General features: G+C 39.9%; 1 protein-coding gene across 4 annotated transcripts in view; it reads left to right on the plus strand.

The window, feature by feature from the left end:
• Positions 1-14,771, plus strand: part of osbpl9 (oxysterol binding protein-like 9) — a 40,214-nt gene that overhangs the window by 14,342 nt on the left and 11,101 nt on the right. Inside the window, exons 4-9 of one of the 4 annotated variants that reach the window (XM_039812096.1) lie at positions 1,513-1,589; positions 10,351-10,446; positions 11,959-12,006; positions 13,257-13,286; positions 13,384-13,434; positions 14,004-14,042. In XM_039812096.1, the coding sequence (XP_039668030.1) occupies positions 1,513-1,589; positions 10,351-10,446; positions 11,959-12,006; positions 13,257-13,286; positions 13,384-13,434; positions 14,004-14,042 (341 nt within the window). Of the gene's footprint in view, positions 1-1,512; positions 1,590-4,464; positions 4,853-9,132; positions 9,314-10,350; positions 10,447-11,958; positions 12,007-13,256; positions 13,287-13,383; positions 13,435-14,003; positions 14,043-14,771 lie in introns of those variants that run through there. The other 3 variants (XM_039812099.1, XM_039812098.1, XM_039812097.1) reach the window with 3 other exon arrangements.

Here is a 14,771-nt window from a genome sequence, read left to right on the forward strand (position 1 = left end):
ACAGTATCTTAAGTCCATCTTTCACAGCTTTTAGAGTTATAGTTGTTTGACTGTGGTGGCAAAAAAAACACATGCACAAGGCATAAGTAAACCTACATTCCATGCAAAAACTGAAAATCTTTAATACTCTGAAATACAGTCAATGATTACATACATGCTACAACCTGACCAGATGGATTAAATCCTAGCAGCGTGTTGGCACATGACAAAATATTATATCTCTGTATGCCATTGGCGCCAAAAGAGAGGTAGGTGTGTGTGTGTGTGTGTGTGTGTGTGTGTGTGTGTGTGTGTGTGTGTGTGTGTGTGTGTGTGTGTGTGTGTGTGTGTGTGTGTGTGTGTGTGTGTGTGTGTGTGTGTGTGTGTGTGTGTGTTGCGCATGTCAGGGCCTGTATTGGGTCACTGTTTAATGTCACTGGCAGTCTGTTTGTTCCGTCTTTGATCTGAGGGTACAGTCTCGCCAGGCTCCATTTTGCACTCCGATCCCAAAGGCTCCATGTGAAAAAAACATAAGAGAATCAGTACAGCCTCACCCCTCTCAAGGAGCTTTAACTCCTCATTTTTACAAGGATCAATGGGGTATTGATTATTTTGATAATGATTCACCCATCTCTGTCAGGCATCACACATAAGGCATGAGTGAATGTGAGTACTCAGTCAGATTAGAAGATGTTCAAATCATACATATTACTATATTTATGTACAGCCCTATCTAGCTTCTCTTAAATATTCTCTTTTTGAAAGTTTTTCCTAGTCTGTCATATGAAAGTTTTTTAGTACAGTAGCACAGCTAGCCGCTAAATCTTAAGCAGTTTTTTAGGAACAGGCCTAACTAGCCTTGCTCATTACTCTAATGTAAAGGAACAGCTTGACATTTTGGGCAACACACTTATTTGCTCGGAAATGGACACCACTCTATAGGTATGGTAAATATGAAGCATTTACAGTCAGGAGACGGTTAGCTTAGTTTAGCATAAAGACGGAAACGGCTAGCCTGGCCCGATCCAGGGTTATGTGCTGGCCACGTGCAGATTAAAATGCTGAATTGTTCATTTTAGAGAGATTTATGGGCATCTGCCATATGAAATATCCAGACATCTTTCTGAATTCTATTTTCAAACCGGTTTCTTTTTACTCTCATATTTGATTTTGTCTTATCCATTTATTTTGATCCGTTTCCTTCAGCTGTAAAGCACATTGTTTGCCTCTCTAATATATACTATGGGCTATACAAATTAAGCTTATGGTTATTGTCTTATTTGTGAAACGCGTATACATATTATTATTATAGTTTATTCAGCCCTGAAAATGGGGTTAAGCAGAATTAAGGTAATGACAAACTATAATTTTTTAGATGAATACATTTATGTCCATCCCTGTGTCACCAGCGCTCATGTCATTTCAGTGTTGCGTGTTGGTTTCATTAGTGTGTAGCACGATTGCAATGGCTACTAAGGGTGTATGCATGGAAAACGTGGCTCACTGGGTGTGTCTGTGTGCTTCTGCCCTCAGCCCGAGATGCAGACGAGCGGGAGAAATGGATCCATGCCTTAGAGGGAACTATCCTCCGTCACACCCTCCAACTCCAAGTACGTAACCATACACATTTTGTGTGTGAGTGTATGTGTGTGTGTGTGTGTGTGTGTGTGTGTGTGTGTGTGTGTGTGTGTGTGTGTGTGTGTGTGTGTGTGTGTGTGTGTGTGTGTGTGTGTGTGTGTGTGTGTGTGTGTGTGTGTGTGTGTGTAAGTTTCTATTTGTCTGTGTATCTAATTCATCCACTACAGTTACAAGAAAAAGTTGTGTTGTAGGGCTGGGCGACATGGAGAAAATCAAATATTGCGATATTTTTGACCAAATACCTCTATCGATAACTCAACGATATTGTAGTGTTGACTAATGGTGTTTTCACAAAATATTTACGCAATGAGATTTTTGATAAATAATCATCAGTAATGTGGATATAATGACTAAGTGGGTAAAGGCAAATAATAGAACAGTTACAAGAGTCTGGTAAGTTCAGAAAATGACATCACTTTACTGTAATGCAGCCTTTAAAACCAGGAAAAGACGACACTTACGATATTAAGATATCCAAAATCTAAGACAATATCTAGTCTCATATAGGGCTGCAACTAACGATTATTTTAATAATCGATTAATCTGTCGATTATTTTTTCGATTAATCGATGAATCGGATAAAAAAACAAAAAAGCATTAATTTACATCAACTCAATACGATACTTGTTGTTTTAGTTAATAGTTGTGTAAATGTAAGTAACCCAAATAGCACATACAGACAAGACACACACAAAGACAGACACGCAGAGACACACACACAAACACACTTATTCATTAAATTATTACCATCATTGTAGTAAGTGCAAGTTAAGTTCATTTATACAACACACAGAAATATATTTGTCAACAATAACTGATATGGGACAAAGCACAGAATATATACATGACAACAGATTAAAAAATGAATGGGCCAAAAAAGGCGAGTGAATAAAAACGTGTCTTTAGTCTTGCAAACTATACCACCCCTGTTTTACTACTGTTATTAACGAGCTAACGCTAGCTTGTCATGCTAGTCAGCTGGATAACGAGTAAACACCACAGCAGCACCAGAAGAGCTACTGAAGGGACGCTACGTTCCTCACTCCAAACCGAAACAGAAGTAGGATAGTGTAGTAACTTTACCCTGCTGTTAAACTCCCTTCCTCCTCATCAAGGACTCCAACATGTTTACGTTTTAGGTGCTGACTCATCACCGTGGTGCGCCCGTGCCATGCCGTGTCGGGGACATTCTAAAACGCTTAACGTGAAAAAGCTTAACGTGGTTTAATGTATCTAAACAATGATCAATCATCACCAGATTGATCATGGTCATATCTTGTCATGAACACTTAAGCCTGTCAAAAAAACTAAATCGAAATCCAACGATTATAGAAGTTATCTATAAGTTTTCTTCATCATTGGCTCTATGGCGAGGAAAAAGCTTAACGGCTTTTGCTTATCTTGCAATTAACTTCAATTTATTTAGTGTGAAATGCTCCCACACCTTGGATGACTTAGGTCGTACTGATTTCTCTGCCTCCGCCGTGTGTTTAAGAACAACGTTACGGGTCTCTCCGGTCTCTCTCCGTATTTCCTCTACCCCCGCTCTGCTCTTTTTTCTTTTCTTGCGCTCTGCGCTGCTCCTCTCTGCGCTCAACTCAAATTTTTTTTATCTCCGCGACTGAGTGCTGTAATATTTGCGCGACACAACAAATCGATAATGAAATTCGTTGCCAACTTTTTTAATAATCGAATTTTATCGATTTTATCGATTCATTGTTGCAGCCCTAGTCTCATATCACCATATCGATATACTATCGATATATTGCCCAGCTCTATTGTGTTGTGTAGCTGTGTGGCTCCTTGATGCCTGTTTGCCTGTTTAGGCCAATTCCTATGTCAGGATCCATGTAGTAATATATTTATATTTATTTTATTTTACATTACATTAATTTTATCATTGATGTGTCTAAGCAAACATGCTATTCTTTGTAGTACCTGAAGAGTATATGGGTATAGCTATAGTTACCTAGATATCAAAGCTCTCATTGTGGGATTTTTATTGTGTGCAATTTTGCATACTCTATAAATCATGTATTGTGCTACACCACAACACCCATATGATGACTTTGAAAGGCACTTTGCATCTCAGGTCTTGTTATCAGCCCTTTTTGTTTCCCATACCTGATTTCTTTGCTAAATAGAGCAGGTGAGAGTTTATGATAAGTCTTCGAGGTATAAATGGAAATAATAGTGACATTCATGAATGGAGGATGTTTTGGCAATATGTGGCTGATTTGGGCTGGTATCAGGATCAGGCTTAGTTTTATGGAAAGATTTACTGCTGACCTGCTGGCAGCCTGTTTTGTCTCTTTTTATGTTTTTGTCTTTTTATAATGAGTGTTGAGACTGTCTCAGCCAGTTCCTTCTCATTCTCTTCCTGCCCTCCAGTTGTTTCTCTGTTCAACCTTATTTCCTGCTCTATTTGCCTAAACCAAACCTTCCTCCTTGTTGCCCTCCCATCATCATCATCATCTATGTGCAGCTCTTTCCACTCATATCCTCCTTTTCACCCTTATGACCAACCTTTTCATTTGCTCTCCCCCACCCTTCCTTTTTTCTGCCCTACCCCCCTCTGTGACAAATCCCTCTGATGAGCTACGTGTGCCTGCTTGCTCAGTACACACACACACACACACACACACACACACACACACACACACACACACACACACACACACTTATGCAGTGATAGCGCACTGCTGTCGTAGCATCATGGGACCCAGCAGTAACCAATCCGGGACCTGCTTGCTTGATCAACCGAACATCTGCCTCTGCTGCCTCAGCCAATCAGAGTGGCGGTTAATGCGTGTCCCTGTCAGCACTTGCTGCTGCTTTGTGTGTTTTCTCTTCTGACTGTGTGAGAGGAAGTGTGCCTTTCCTGCCAGGGGAGGGTCCTGGATTAACTAAGCTCTGTCTGCCTTCATACCAAACGCTCAGCTGATATCTGCTGCCGAAGGATATAACGTACTGTAGCCAGACTGACTGCACAGCTAGTTGCTGCTGTGGTTTATATTGGCAGACTGCAGTGGACTGCAAGAAGAGGAGATTCTGTTTCTGTACGGAGGAGAAAGAACGCTAACTTCACCAGAGCTGGTGGTTTGTTGCTGTAGGGAGAGGAAAAACAGAATAACAGAGGCAGAGAAAGAGAAACCGATCTTGTGTCAAGCTAAATGGCCTGATGGGGGAGATGTACAAGGTTTAACGCAGCATGTCCATTGAAGCAAGGCACCCAGTAAGTAAAACGCACACAAACGCAAACGGCACTGCACCAGAGCATAGAGAACTTTAATGGCTGCAGTGTGCTGCTGGGGCAACAACAGCATTTTAAAGTGGGTCACACTGCGTGGAAAGACAAACAGAAACAGGAGGGAGGGGGAGGTTGCAAGAGTGTTGTTGGTCGAGTCTGGGGTGGTAGGGTGGGTTTGTGAGTGTTCATGTGTGAGACTTTGGGGGCTGCTCTAAAATAATCCCACTATGTCACAGCCACACACAGTGATTGTGTGTGTGTGTGTGTGTGTGTGTGTGTGTGTGTGTGTTTTTTTTTGTGTGTGTGTGTGTGTGTGTGTGTGTGTGTGTGTGTGTGTGTGTGTGTGTGTGTGTGTGTGTGTGTGTGTGTGTGTGTGTTAGGAATGAGTGGGAGTGGAGGTGCACGCATCTGAAAATATTTCAGGATCAGAGAAGAAGTGAGCACTATGACGTGTAGGTACAGTGGCTGTTAATAAGCCAACCACCTGCTTCTGACTTTCTGGTTAAAAAAAAAAACCACATTCCTCCATTATGTGTGTTGACACAACATGAGATACTGTTTACTACATAATGATAGGGGCACAGTCTTATTTGTTTTAACTAGGGTTGCAAAGGGGTGGAAATTTTCCGGTACATTTCCGGAAACTTTCCATGGAAAGTTAAGCTGGGGAATTTTGGAACATTCCAATTTGGAAACTTTCATGGGAATTAATTGAAATTGTGCGAATTAATGGGAAATTATGGGAATTTATGAGAATTAACTGGAAATGTTGGGTAATTCATACAAACTATCTTATACAAACATAAGTATAAACATTTTGTTTTGTAATAACAAGACAGGCATATACTGTGAATACAAATGTTGAGTGGGTGTGGCCTCAATAGCCCTGCAGTAGGCTAAAGGCGCTGACACACCAAGCCGATAATCGGCCATTGGACAGTCTGGCGAGGTCAGGGACTCGAGTCTGTTCGGTGTGTTCTGTGCCGTCGTCCGTCTGCCTTCATTTTATAATCAGCGGGGCGGGCACTGCCGGCAGTCGGACTCAAATGACCCATCTGATTGGTAGAGTGCTAACCCAGAAACGGGGAGCAGAATGAGCGTGACTGGAGTCTCTGAAAATCTAACAAATCTTTTAAACTAAACCTTTGTCAATCTGAAATGAAGACAGATTCAGCAACTGCATGGCCTATTTCTCGCTTAAAATGTTTTCAGAAACGCGTTTCAGTGAACTATTTTAGTACAATATTACCCCTTTTCCACCAACAACAACCAAGTGCTGGTTCAGAGCTAGAGCTAGTGCCGGTTCGGAGTTGATTCGACTGACGAGCCTCCAAAGAACCAGTTTGCTTTTCCACAGGCTAAGGAGCCAGCACAGAGCCAGGTCTTACGCCACTATACACGTCTCATCTTTCCCAGCAAAATTAGCTCGGCGCCGCAAAACGCAAACACACCATCAACAATGGCGGACGATGCTTTGCTATTGATGTTCATGGCTTTGCAGACCTACATCGGCATCCAAACTCGGCAGATCCAACGTGTTTGCGCGGCTCACCTTTTATAGTGCAAGAAAGCAGCTTGTATCCTCCTCTGACCACTGCTGTTGTTGTTTAATCACGTCCATCGTGTTTATCTGCTAATTCAAAAATGGCGGTCACAAGTTTCTGTTCGTCTTGTTGGTAACGGTAACCCCGCCCCCAGCCGCTGACGCAAGCGGTTCTTACTTCTGGCCCAGCAATGATTTGGTGCTACTTAAGAACCACTTTTACTGGTTCGGAGCTGGTGCTTTGGTGGTCGAAAAACAAAGAACCGATTTGAAACTAGGCTCTGGCTCCGAACCAGCAACAGCTCTGCCTTGGTGGAAAAGGGGTATAAGAGATCGTATCCTGAACAAGCCGCCATGACAGTCTGTCTTTGAATTTCCGGAGAAACCAGACCCACGTGACGCGTTCGTCCAATCAGCTGCCGGTTTTCATTTTTGGGCGACAGTACAGATTAGCGCCGCCCGCTGTTATGAAGACGTATTACGTCTCGTTGCTTTGGTGTGTTCCGAGGCACTTTTTTGACCAACTCGGGGAGACTGATCAGTCCAACTGCCTTTTCTGTCGAGGGTCGGCCGTCTGGTCTCCAGCATGTCTCCAGCTTAAGTAGTAGCCCAAACCATTGACCTTCAGCTTAACATATGAAGGTAGCTAGCATGCTGCCTTTGATTTACTATGGTTATTGTTATATGCATGCTAAGCTAACCATCAGCACTGTCTATTGTTTCCAGCCTATCAAGAACAAGTGGGCTATACAATTAACACACATAGGTTAATAGAGAAAAAAAACAAACTTATTTTAAAAACTGCATGTCATTGACGAATATAGGGAGGACATTCAACTGAAGTTGCATTTAAATCAGGTTGTTTTAACCAAGATTATGCTGCAAGATATTTTTTTCCCAACTACATTGAAGTTCCCTGTTATAGACTAACAGTATTATAACAAAACAATATTAAAAATATCCAGTTAATTCCCATGGAAAGTTTCCAACTTTGAAAATTCCTGGAATTTTGCATATAGTTTTAACCATATCAGCTTTCTTTTCACATGTATTTATGTATGTATTTAGGCCTACAAAGCAAACATGGCCAGTTTGAGACCCTGTTTACACGTACATGGTTATTTTTACAAACGTAGACATTTCCCTTCATTTGTGCCCTTCGTTTACACGCAAACGGAGAATTCGCCTCTGTTTGCACGTTTGCATGTAAACTGAGACAAACGGAGGTTTAGGCAGCCGAGAGAGAGAAAGCGGACGTCATTGGTTGCTGTTGTTGCTATTGTCGGGATTCTGATTGGCTAACGTGGGCTTGAGCTTCTCGTTACGCTGCCACCTACAGGTTTGGCGTGCTCTTGACTGCATTGACGGCATATATACACGGGTACATATAAACGAACACTTTTCTGAAAACGGAGAGGTTGAAATGTCCGTTTATGAAAATAGCCGGCCACGTGTAAACGTAGCATTAATGTATGGTATAATACGTGTATAAGTAAATACAGTCTAACAGTCTTAAACTCTTACATTTGTGTTTGTTGTATTTTGTAAATACTATTGTGTGGGAGTGAAGTGCATGGAGTTAATCCCCACTGTAAATAGAGGCGGGGGGATGTCAAAATGAATGGCAACACTTCATTGTGAAATTTGAAGATTACAAAATTGTAACAAAGGTAGTCCACTCCCTGTATTTACATCATCTTTTGGCATTCCTCTGAATTTAGTGTTTTGTTGGCTTGCTTAAAGGAACACTCCGACTTATTGGGAATTTAGCTTATTCACCGTAACCCTCAGAGTACGCATTGTCGATATATACTTCTTTCCTCGTATGCCCTGTAACGCTGTTCGACGGCTCCAGCATTAGCCTGCCAGCACAGATCCTGCAGGTAACTGGTTCCAACTAGCCTACTGGTCCGAATTGTGACAAAGTGACAAAATAACACCAACATGTTCCTATATAAGTTGTGATTTGTAGAGTACGCATGTACAAAAAAAATATAACAAGCGAACCTCTTCTATCTGTAAACAAACCGGGAACTATATTCTCAGACAGGCTTCCTGCGAGTATATCACTCCGCCCAAGTACTATATTCTTCCGCCTGAGAATATAGTTCCCGGTTTGTTTACGGTTAGAAGATGGCTGTGTCTCATGTTACATTGTTTTTTGTACACACTGTGACTCTACAAATCACAACATGTAAATAGGAACAAGTTGGAGTTATTTTGTCACTTATTCGGAGCAGTAGGATTACTGGAACCATTCACCTGCCTGTTCTGTGATGGACTGATGCCGCTGGAGACGTCAGACAGCTTTACAGCACGCACGGAGATGAGAAGGGTATGTATGGACCTGTCTAACTCTGGGGGTTACGGTGAATAAGCTAAATTCCCAATAAAGTGTTCCTTTTAAAAGTAAAAATAATCATGATGTAATCCCTTTCCATAAAGATGGCTTCTCTTTTCCTGATAATCCTGGAGGGATTTTCCAGTGTAGTGTGAGTAAGCAGACAGGGGAAGCTGCTCGCCCTGCAGTGACTGTGCCAATCCACGCACATGTGTACACAAATTTATACAGTGAATAGACATTCACATCTGTATCAGAAAGGTTTTAGTTTTGCTCAGGCCCCCATCTGGCCAGCTATATTTTGCAGTCAACAGTAAAAGGACCTTTGATCCTTTTGAGGAAGTAAGGCTACTTAACTACAGACTTCACGACTGCTGAGTTAGGACTTTGTTCTCCATAAAACTTTGGCAGTTCTCAGGCTGCTAACAGCGTTTGGCTGTTAATGGCTTTTCTTCACTTTCCTGTGAGATCGTCTTTAGCAGGAACAAAAGCCCCCACAAACTCAGGACACACCAGGACTGCGCGGCACAAAGAATCCAATGCAGTGATAGCACCCAACACGGTTTGATAAGAGCTTGATTTACTAACAGGACTAACAGGAAAAAGCTGATGACAGTCGTCATCAGCTTTACTATTACTATCTCTGCTTTTTCATGCAGGAGGTGTTCTGTGTTTTTCCATGTCAGAGTAACTGCTGACACGCTCTGTTAGTTATCTTACTGATTTGTCTGGCTTGGCATAAAGGTGTTATTGTGTTGTCATTGATGCTGAGTGTCCTTGCTATTGACAGGCTCCAGCATTTAATATGGGGTGATATATATATATATATATATATATATATATATATAGATAGATAGATAGATAGATAGATAGATAGATAGATAGATAGATAGATAGGACATATTGTCTGTGCATACATTTATCTGCTCATTTTCCTGTTTTTAGTTACGTGTCACAGCCAGCTAGGTTGTTCGTGGTTGGGTGAGCTCAGACCGATAGAGACAGATGCCCAGTCACGTCTGTCCTGCCTATAGTCTAGTAATTACCTTTTAATGACTTTTATGTAATGCAATTGTCTGTGCCTGAGTTTCTGTGTGGAGTCTGTGTTTCTCATTCTGATAGAGCTATTAAGTCAAGCTAATGAACAAATGATGAATTTGAGTGCACCTCAACCCATTTACACATTTCCTACTATGATTCCTTGATTCAGTTTAGTTGATTCCTGAAATTTGCTGCTCTACAGTCAGGCAGGCAGACAGACAGACCTGCTGGCCTTTTATGCTGGCTAGCCTTTAAACAATAGTATTCATATCTCCCCTAGTATAGTACGCTGCTGGAAGATTCTCCTGAACTGTTGATGTTTCTGTCCACCATTTTGTGTGATAGTTTACAAAGCCTACCTAACCAGGAGGTGACAGAGACAAGCTCCTTTTTTTTATTTTTTTTGTTGAAAGAATGGATAATAAGTGACTACATGGCCTATATTATTGGTAGTGGCTGTGTATTTTACTTTGAATATGCAAATACTAGCATGGCATTTGACATGGATTTGGTTAGGGCTGCACTAATGCTTCGCTGTGTTTGTTTCTCAATCCTAAGGAGGCCGAGACAGGATTTGTTCCGAGTGTTCAAGACTTTGATAAGAAGCTAGCTGAAGCTGACGCCTACCTACAGATTCTGATTGACCAGTTAAAGGTAGGACTCCATGGAGCACACCTAACCGACATCATTATTTCACCTAGAATATTTTACAAGTTCATGTAGATTTGAGAAATGTAGGATATTTGCCACTCACTTTACATATTTGGCTTATTCTGTAGAGGCAATAGAATAGAGGCATTTGAATCTGTGTCATGATCTTCTTTTATTTTGTCTCTTCATTTGGGTATTTCCTTGCTGATCTCACCCTCAACTTTAACTAAGCAGAAGTTATCACAAATATGTTTTGTGGTAGCATTGTGATAAAGTAGAAGATCATGTTTGTTTGTAATTTATTTAAATAGGGACAGATACAAAAATAACAGATTATTACATAAATAACAATCAGATGCCTGTATCACAGTGTTTATAGCCATGGCTAATTCGCAACACCTGTCCCTAGGAGGGCTTTTAACAGTTCAGATAATAAAAAGGAGTCAAATTTGTACAGTGAATACAATAAAATGTCCAAAAAAGCAGCAATAAAAATAAATGTAGTAAATAAACACATTAACTCGGACACACACAGATGCACACCTCTCATACACACAGCTATACATTTCATATGGCATGATCACACTGCTGCTGCTGTATTAACCATGCTTTTGCTAGTTTTTTAAAGGTGGACAATTTAGTTAGAGTCTTTATATTTGTAGGAAGCCAGTTCCACAGTTTGGCTCCTTTCACAGAAAAATAAATAAATAAAAAACAGGGTGTATGAAAATGTATTTAAAGAAGCAGGAGCATATTACCACAGGCAGAAAATCTAGGGGGGAAAGGGGGGTTAACACTGCAAGTGTCCTTCCTTGGTGAGAGGAACTTGCTACTTGCCACAACATTATCTCAAGCTGCATCATCTGTACAGATTTACCTTCTCATTTCAATACTCATTTGACTGTGTACTAGAGCCCGGCCGATTTGTGGGTTGGCTTATAAAATATTGGCCTATCACAGACATAAACTATCAGCGTTTATGTTGTTGAATATGCGATGATATTAAAATAATTTCTACAGAACATATAATGCAGAAAACAATGCTGAAGAAATGTCGTTAAGTAGTTCTTTATTTAAGTGATCAGCAATTGACTGATACTGAACATACAGTACTGAGGTTTATTTAGCTATTCATTTCATATTTATTTATTCTTTACCTTCTCAACGATCATTTCTGGAATTGTATGACAATGTAACATATTGTATGTTTAATGTTAAATATTCTTTAGTAAAGTTATTTGTTTAAGAAAGCAGCCTTCTGAGTAACTTTGCAGAGTTGTATGGGTGCCAAATCGGTGTACAATCCATATATAAAAAAAAGTCAGTTTTCTTTCCAGGTCAAAAACTCACTATATCAGACGCCATTTCGGTAATCTGCGAACTTTTCCACCTCTAAAATTGGTATCTGTCTCAAAAATCCCATATCAGTCAGGCTCTACTTTGTAACCATCTTGGCTAATATTCCATGTCTTTTTTTTTTTCCTTTTCATCTCTTTTTCACTGTCTCTCACACAGCTGTTTGATGAGAAGATCAAGGACTGCAAAGAGGATGAATCACGCAGAGTGAGTACCAGCAGTGCAGCTCTGTCCTTGTGTCTCGGCTCTCTGGTCTGCTGTTCTCGCTGTCATTAGAGCAGAGGCTAACAGCGGGAGAAGCAGGCTGACACATAGTGCTTATAGCTGTCAGCATGCTATCATACAGATGTTTGATATCTGTCGCTTGTCAGTATTAAGCCATCAGACTATTTTTAAAGGTTATTGCATTGGTTCAAAAATAACCATCCATTATGACCTGTTTCTCAGCATTTGTATTGAGAAAATAATTTACGAATTTGTCTTTGTATTTGAAAAACTAACAACAAAATGGTTTAAAACGACGAAACAACTAATACGTTTTATTATTGATTAATCATTTTGTCTGCACGTTGTCTCAAAATCGAAAGAAAATACCCATTATAATTTCCCAGAGCCCAAATATCTTCAGATGTCTCGTTTTGTCCCAGCAGCTGGCTTAAACCCAAAGATATTCACTTTTACAATTATATGAACCAGCAAAGCAGCAAATCCTCACATTTAAGAAGCTGGAACCAGAAAAAAAGTTAAAATGTTTGCTTGAATAATGACATTATTAATCAATTATCAAAATAGTTACTCGTTCGGTTTCTGTAGAACAATGAACTGACTAACTGACTGGCACAGTTAGCTCTGTAGCTAAATATGGAACATTAAGGGTATCAACGTTAGCTGATGAACAAAGAGTCCATGCTTGTGTATTAAAAAATAAAAACTTATGTAATTGAGGGGCCATTGTTAGAACCAAAATATTATAATTACATGTTATATAGTTACATGGTTTGGGGTTAACATTTCTTTTTCTTGCTTTTTTAAGACCATTCAGTCCAAAAAACAAGTTTTATTTTGCGACTTATCATTTTAGTTTTAAGTTGTGTTAAGTTATCTTTCAGAGGTGTTTGTTGTTGTTGGGGGGAAGCAGTTCAGTTTCAGTGTCTAAATTTTTTACCAACAGCTGTGTGATTCACTTCCTCCCTGAGATTAAAGCTGGCTTTTGGTCACTTTGACTTGTTTGTCACTGTGACTTCACCAATCTCTTCATTATGGGAAATTGTCTCGTAAATTTCCAAATAACAAAAAAGTTGCTGCAGTAAGTTAAGACGTCATTACCTCAATGTTATCTACTAATTGTGCTGTATTTACTGTCAAACTGTTTGCATCAGCACTTCTGTTTTTGAACTTTTTATTTGTTTTTTGATTTGCTGTTGGATTTTAGAGCCTGTTTTCTTTTCCTTTTACAGAAAATTGAAAATTTGAGGGAGACTACTTGTGTAAGTCAGAACTTCACACATTTTCCTTCCTGTCTTTCAGTTAGCAAGTCAGTTCCTAATTATTGAACTCTCTTTCTGTCTTTTATTTTTTTTCCAGAGCATGGTAGAGTCCATCAAGCACTGTATTGTACTGCTGCAAATCGCCAAGGTAAACACAATATTTTTGATTAATTTCTCTGTAGTTTGGTCTGCTACTTAATCAGACCCTATCACCATAATCATTGTTCTTGTGAGACCACACCAGTGTGCACTGTGTGTTTCCTTACGTGTGTCTCTGGGGTAGTTCCTGCTTACAGTTGCTATCTGGGTCACTGGTTGATGAGGGTGTTGCCTGGTACTCGTTTCATCACATGTTCTATTCAGCTCTTGAAAAGGAAATTAAGCCATCATCTCTGCTTCATGTGGTTGTTAGGGGAAACTTAGCTTTTTTTTAAAAATTTGGAACACTTTTACTCATTCCAGGAAACGTGTAGATTACAGATTGGCATGGTAGCGTAATCCTGTTATTGATACTGAAAGAAATGATGGGAGGATTTTACCGTGTGATGAAAGGATTACTGCATGTGGCAAATTGGTGAATATTATAGTTCCATGTTATGATGAGAGGGATGGATCCCATCGCTCTCCACACAGCATAATGCTAAGGATGGCTATATGAAATGACTCTTCAACCTTCCTACCACAAGTAGTCTAACATTGTCTTCTCAAAATTTTAAGGACCAAAGTAACGAACAGCAACACGCAAACGGACTTATAGTAAGTTTGACATTCTCCGTCATGACAAAAATTCAAATCAAACAAACTGCTAACTTTCTTTTCTTGCTTAATTTACTTTCCACTGTAGAAAATCAGATAAATCAGACCTCTTTAGTGCATGCCGTCTAATTTGTAGATATCTCAAGCTCTTTAGCCTTATGTTTTCCACAACTATCCTGTTGATGTAGTTAATAATTTTCTGATTCTCATCTCAGATTTAAATTCTTTTAGTAATGGTTGGGAACTATTCTTTTCTTCATACAAATGTGTATGTCTGTGTGTAAACTTTTAATCCAGAAAAAGAACATTGTTACAGAGTATGTATGCCTTAGACTATACGTGTGTGTGTGTGTTTGCATGCCTGTATATAACAGAATGTTGCACATCACTTCACCCAGTAATTACAAGCATCTAATTTACCATTTATTCATTGTGTACACACTGCCTGCTTATTGAACCATCGGGCACTTAATAGCTGGAAATCCATCCAGAGAGAACTTTACTGGCTCTGCAGGTGCCATGTCTTCATGTCAGGGGTCATACCGGGAGTTTTGCATGTTTTGACCACAAATCACACAGAATTAAAACCTGCATTAAAACATGCATCAAATTGATAATCCATTACAGTTAACATGTAGTCTTCTTTATTTTAAATACACTGACTCTGACCTTGTGACCCATGCTTTCAGCCAAAAAGGAAATTTTTTTCTTTCAACAGTCCTGGCTCAC

This window comes from Perca fluviatilis, chromosome 9 (assembly GCF_010015445.1).
Source record: "Perca fluviatilis chromosome 9, GENO_Pfluv_1.0, whole genome shotgun sequence".
NCBI classification, from domain to species: Eukaryota; Metazoa; Chordata; class Actinopteri; order Perciformes; family Percidae; genus Perca; species Perca fluviatilis.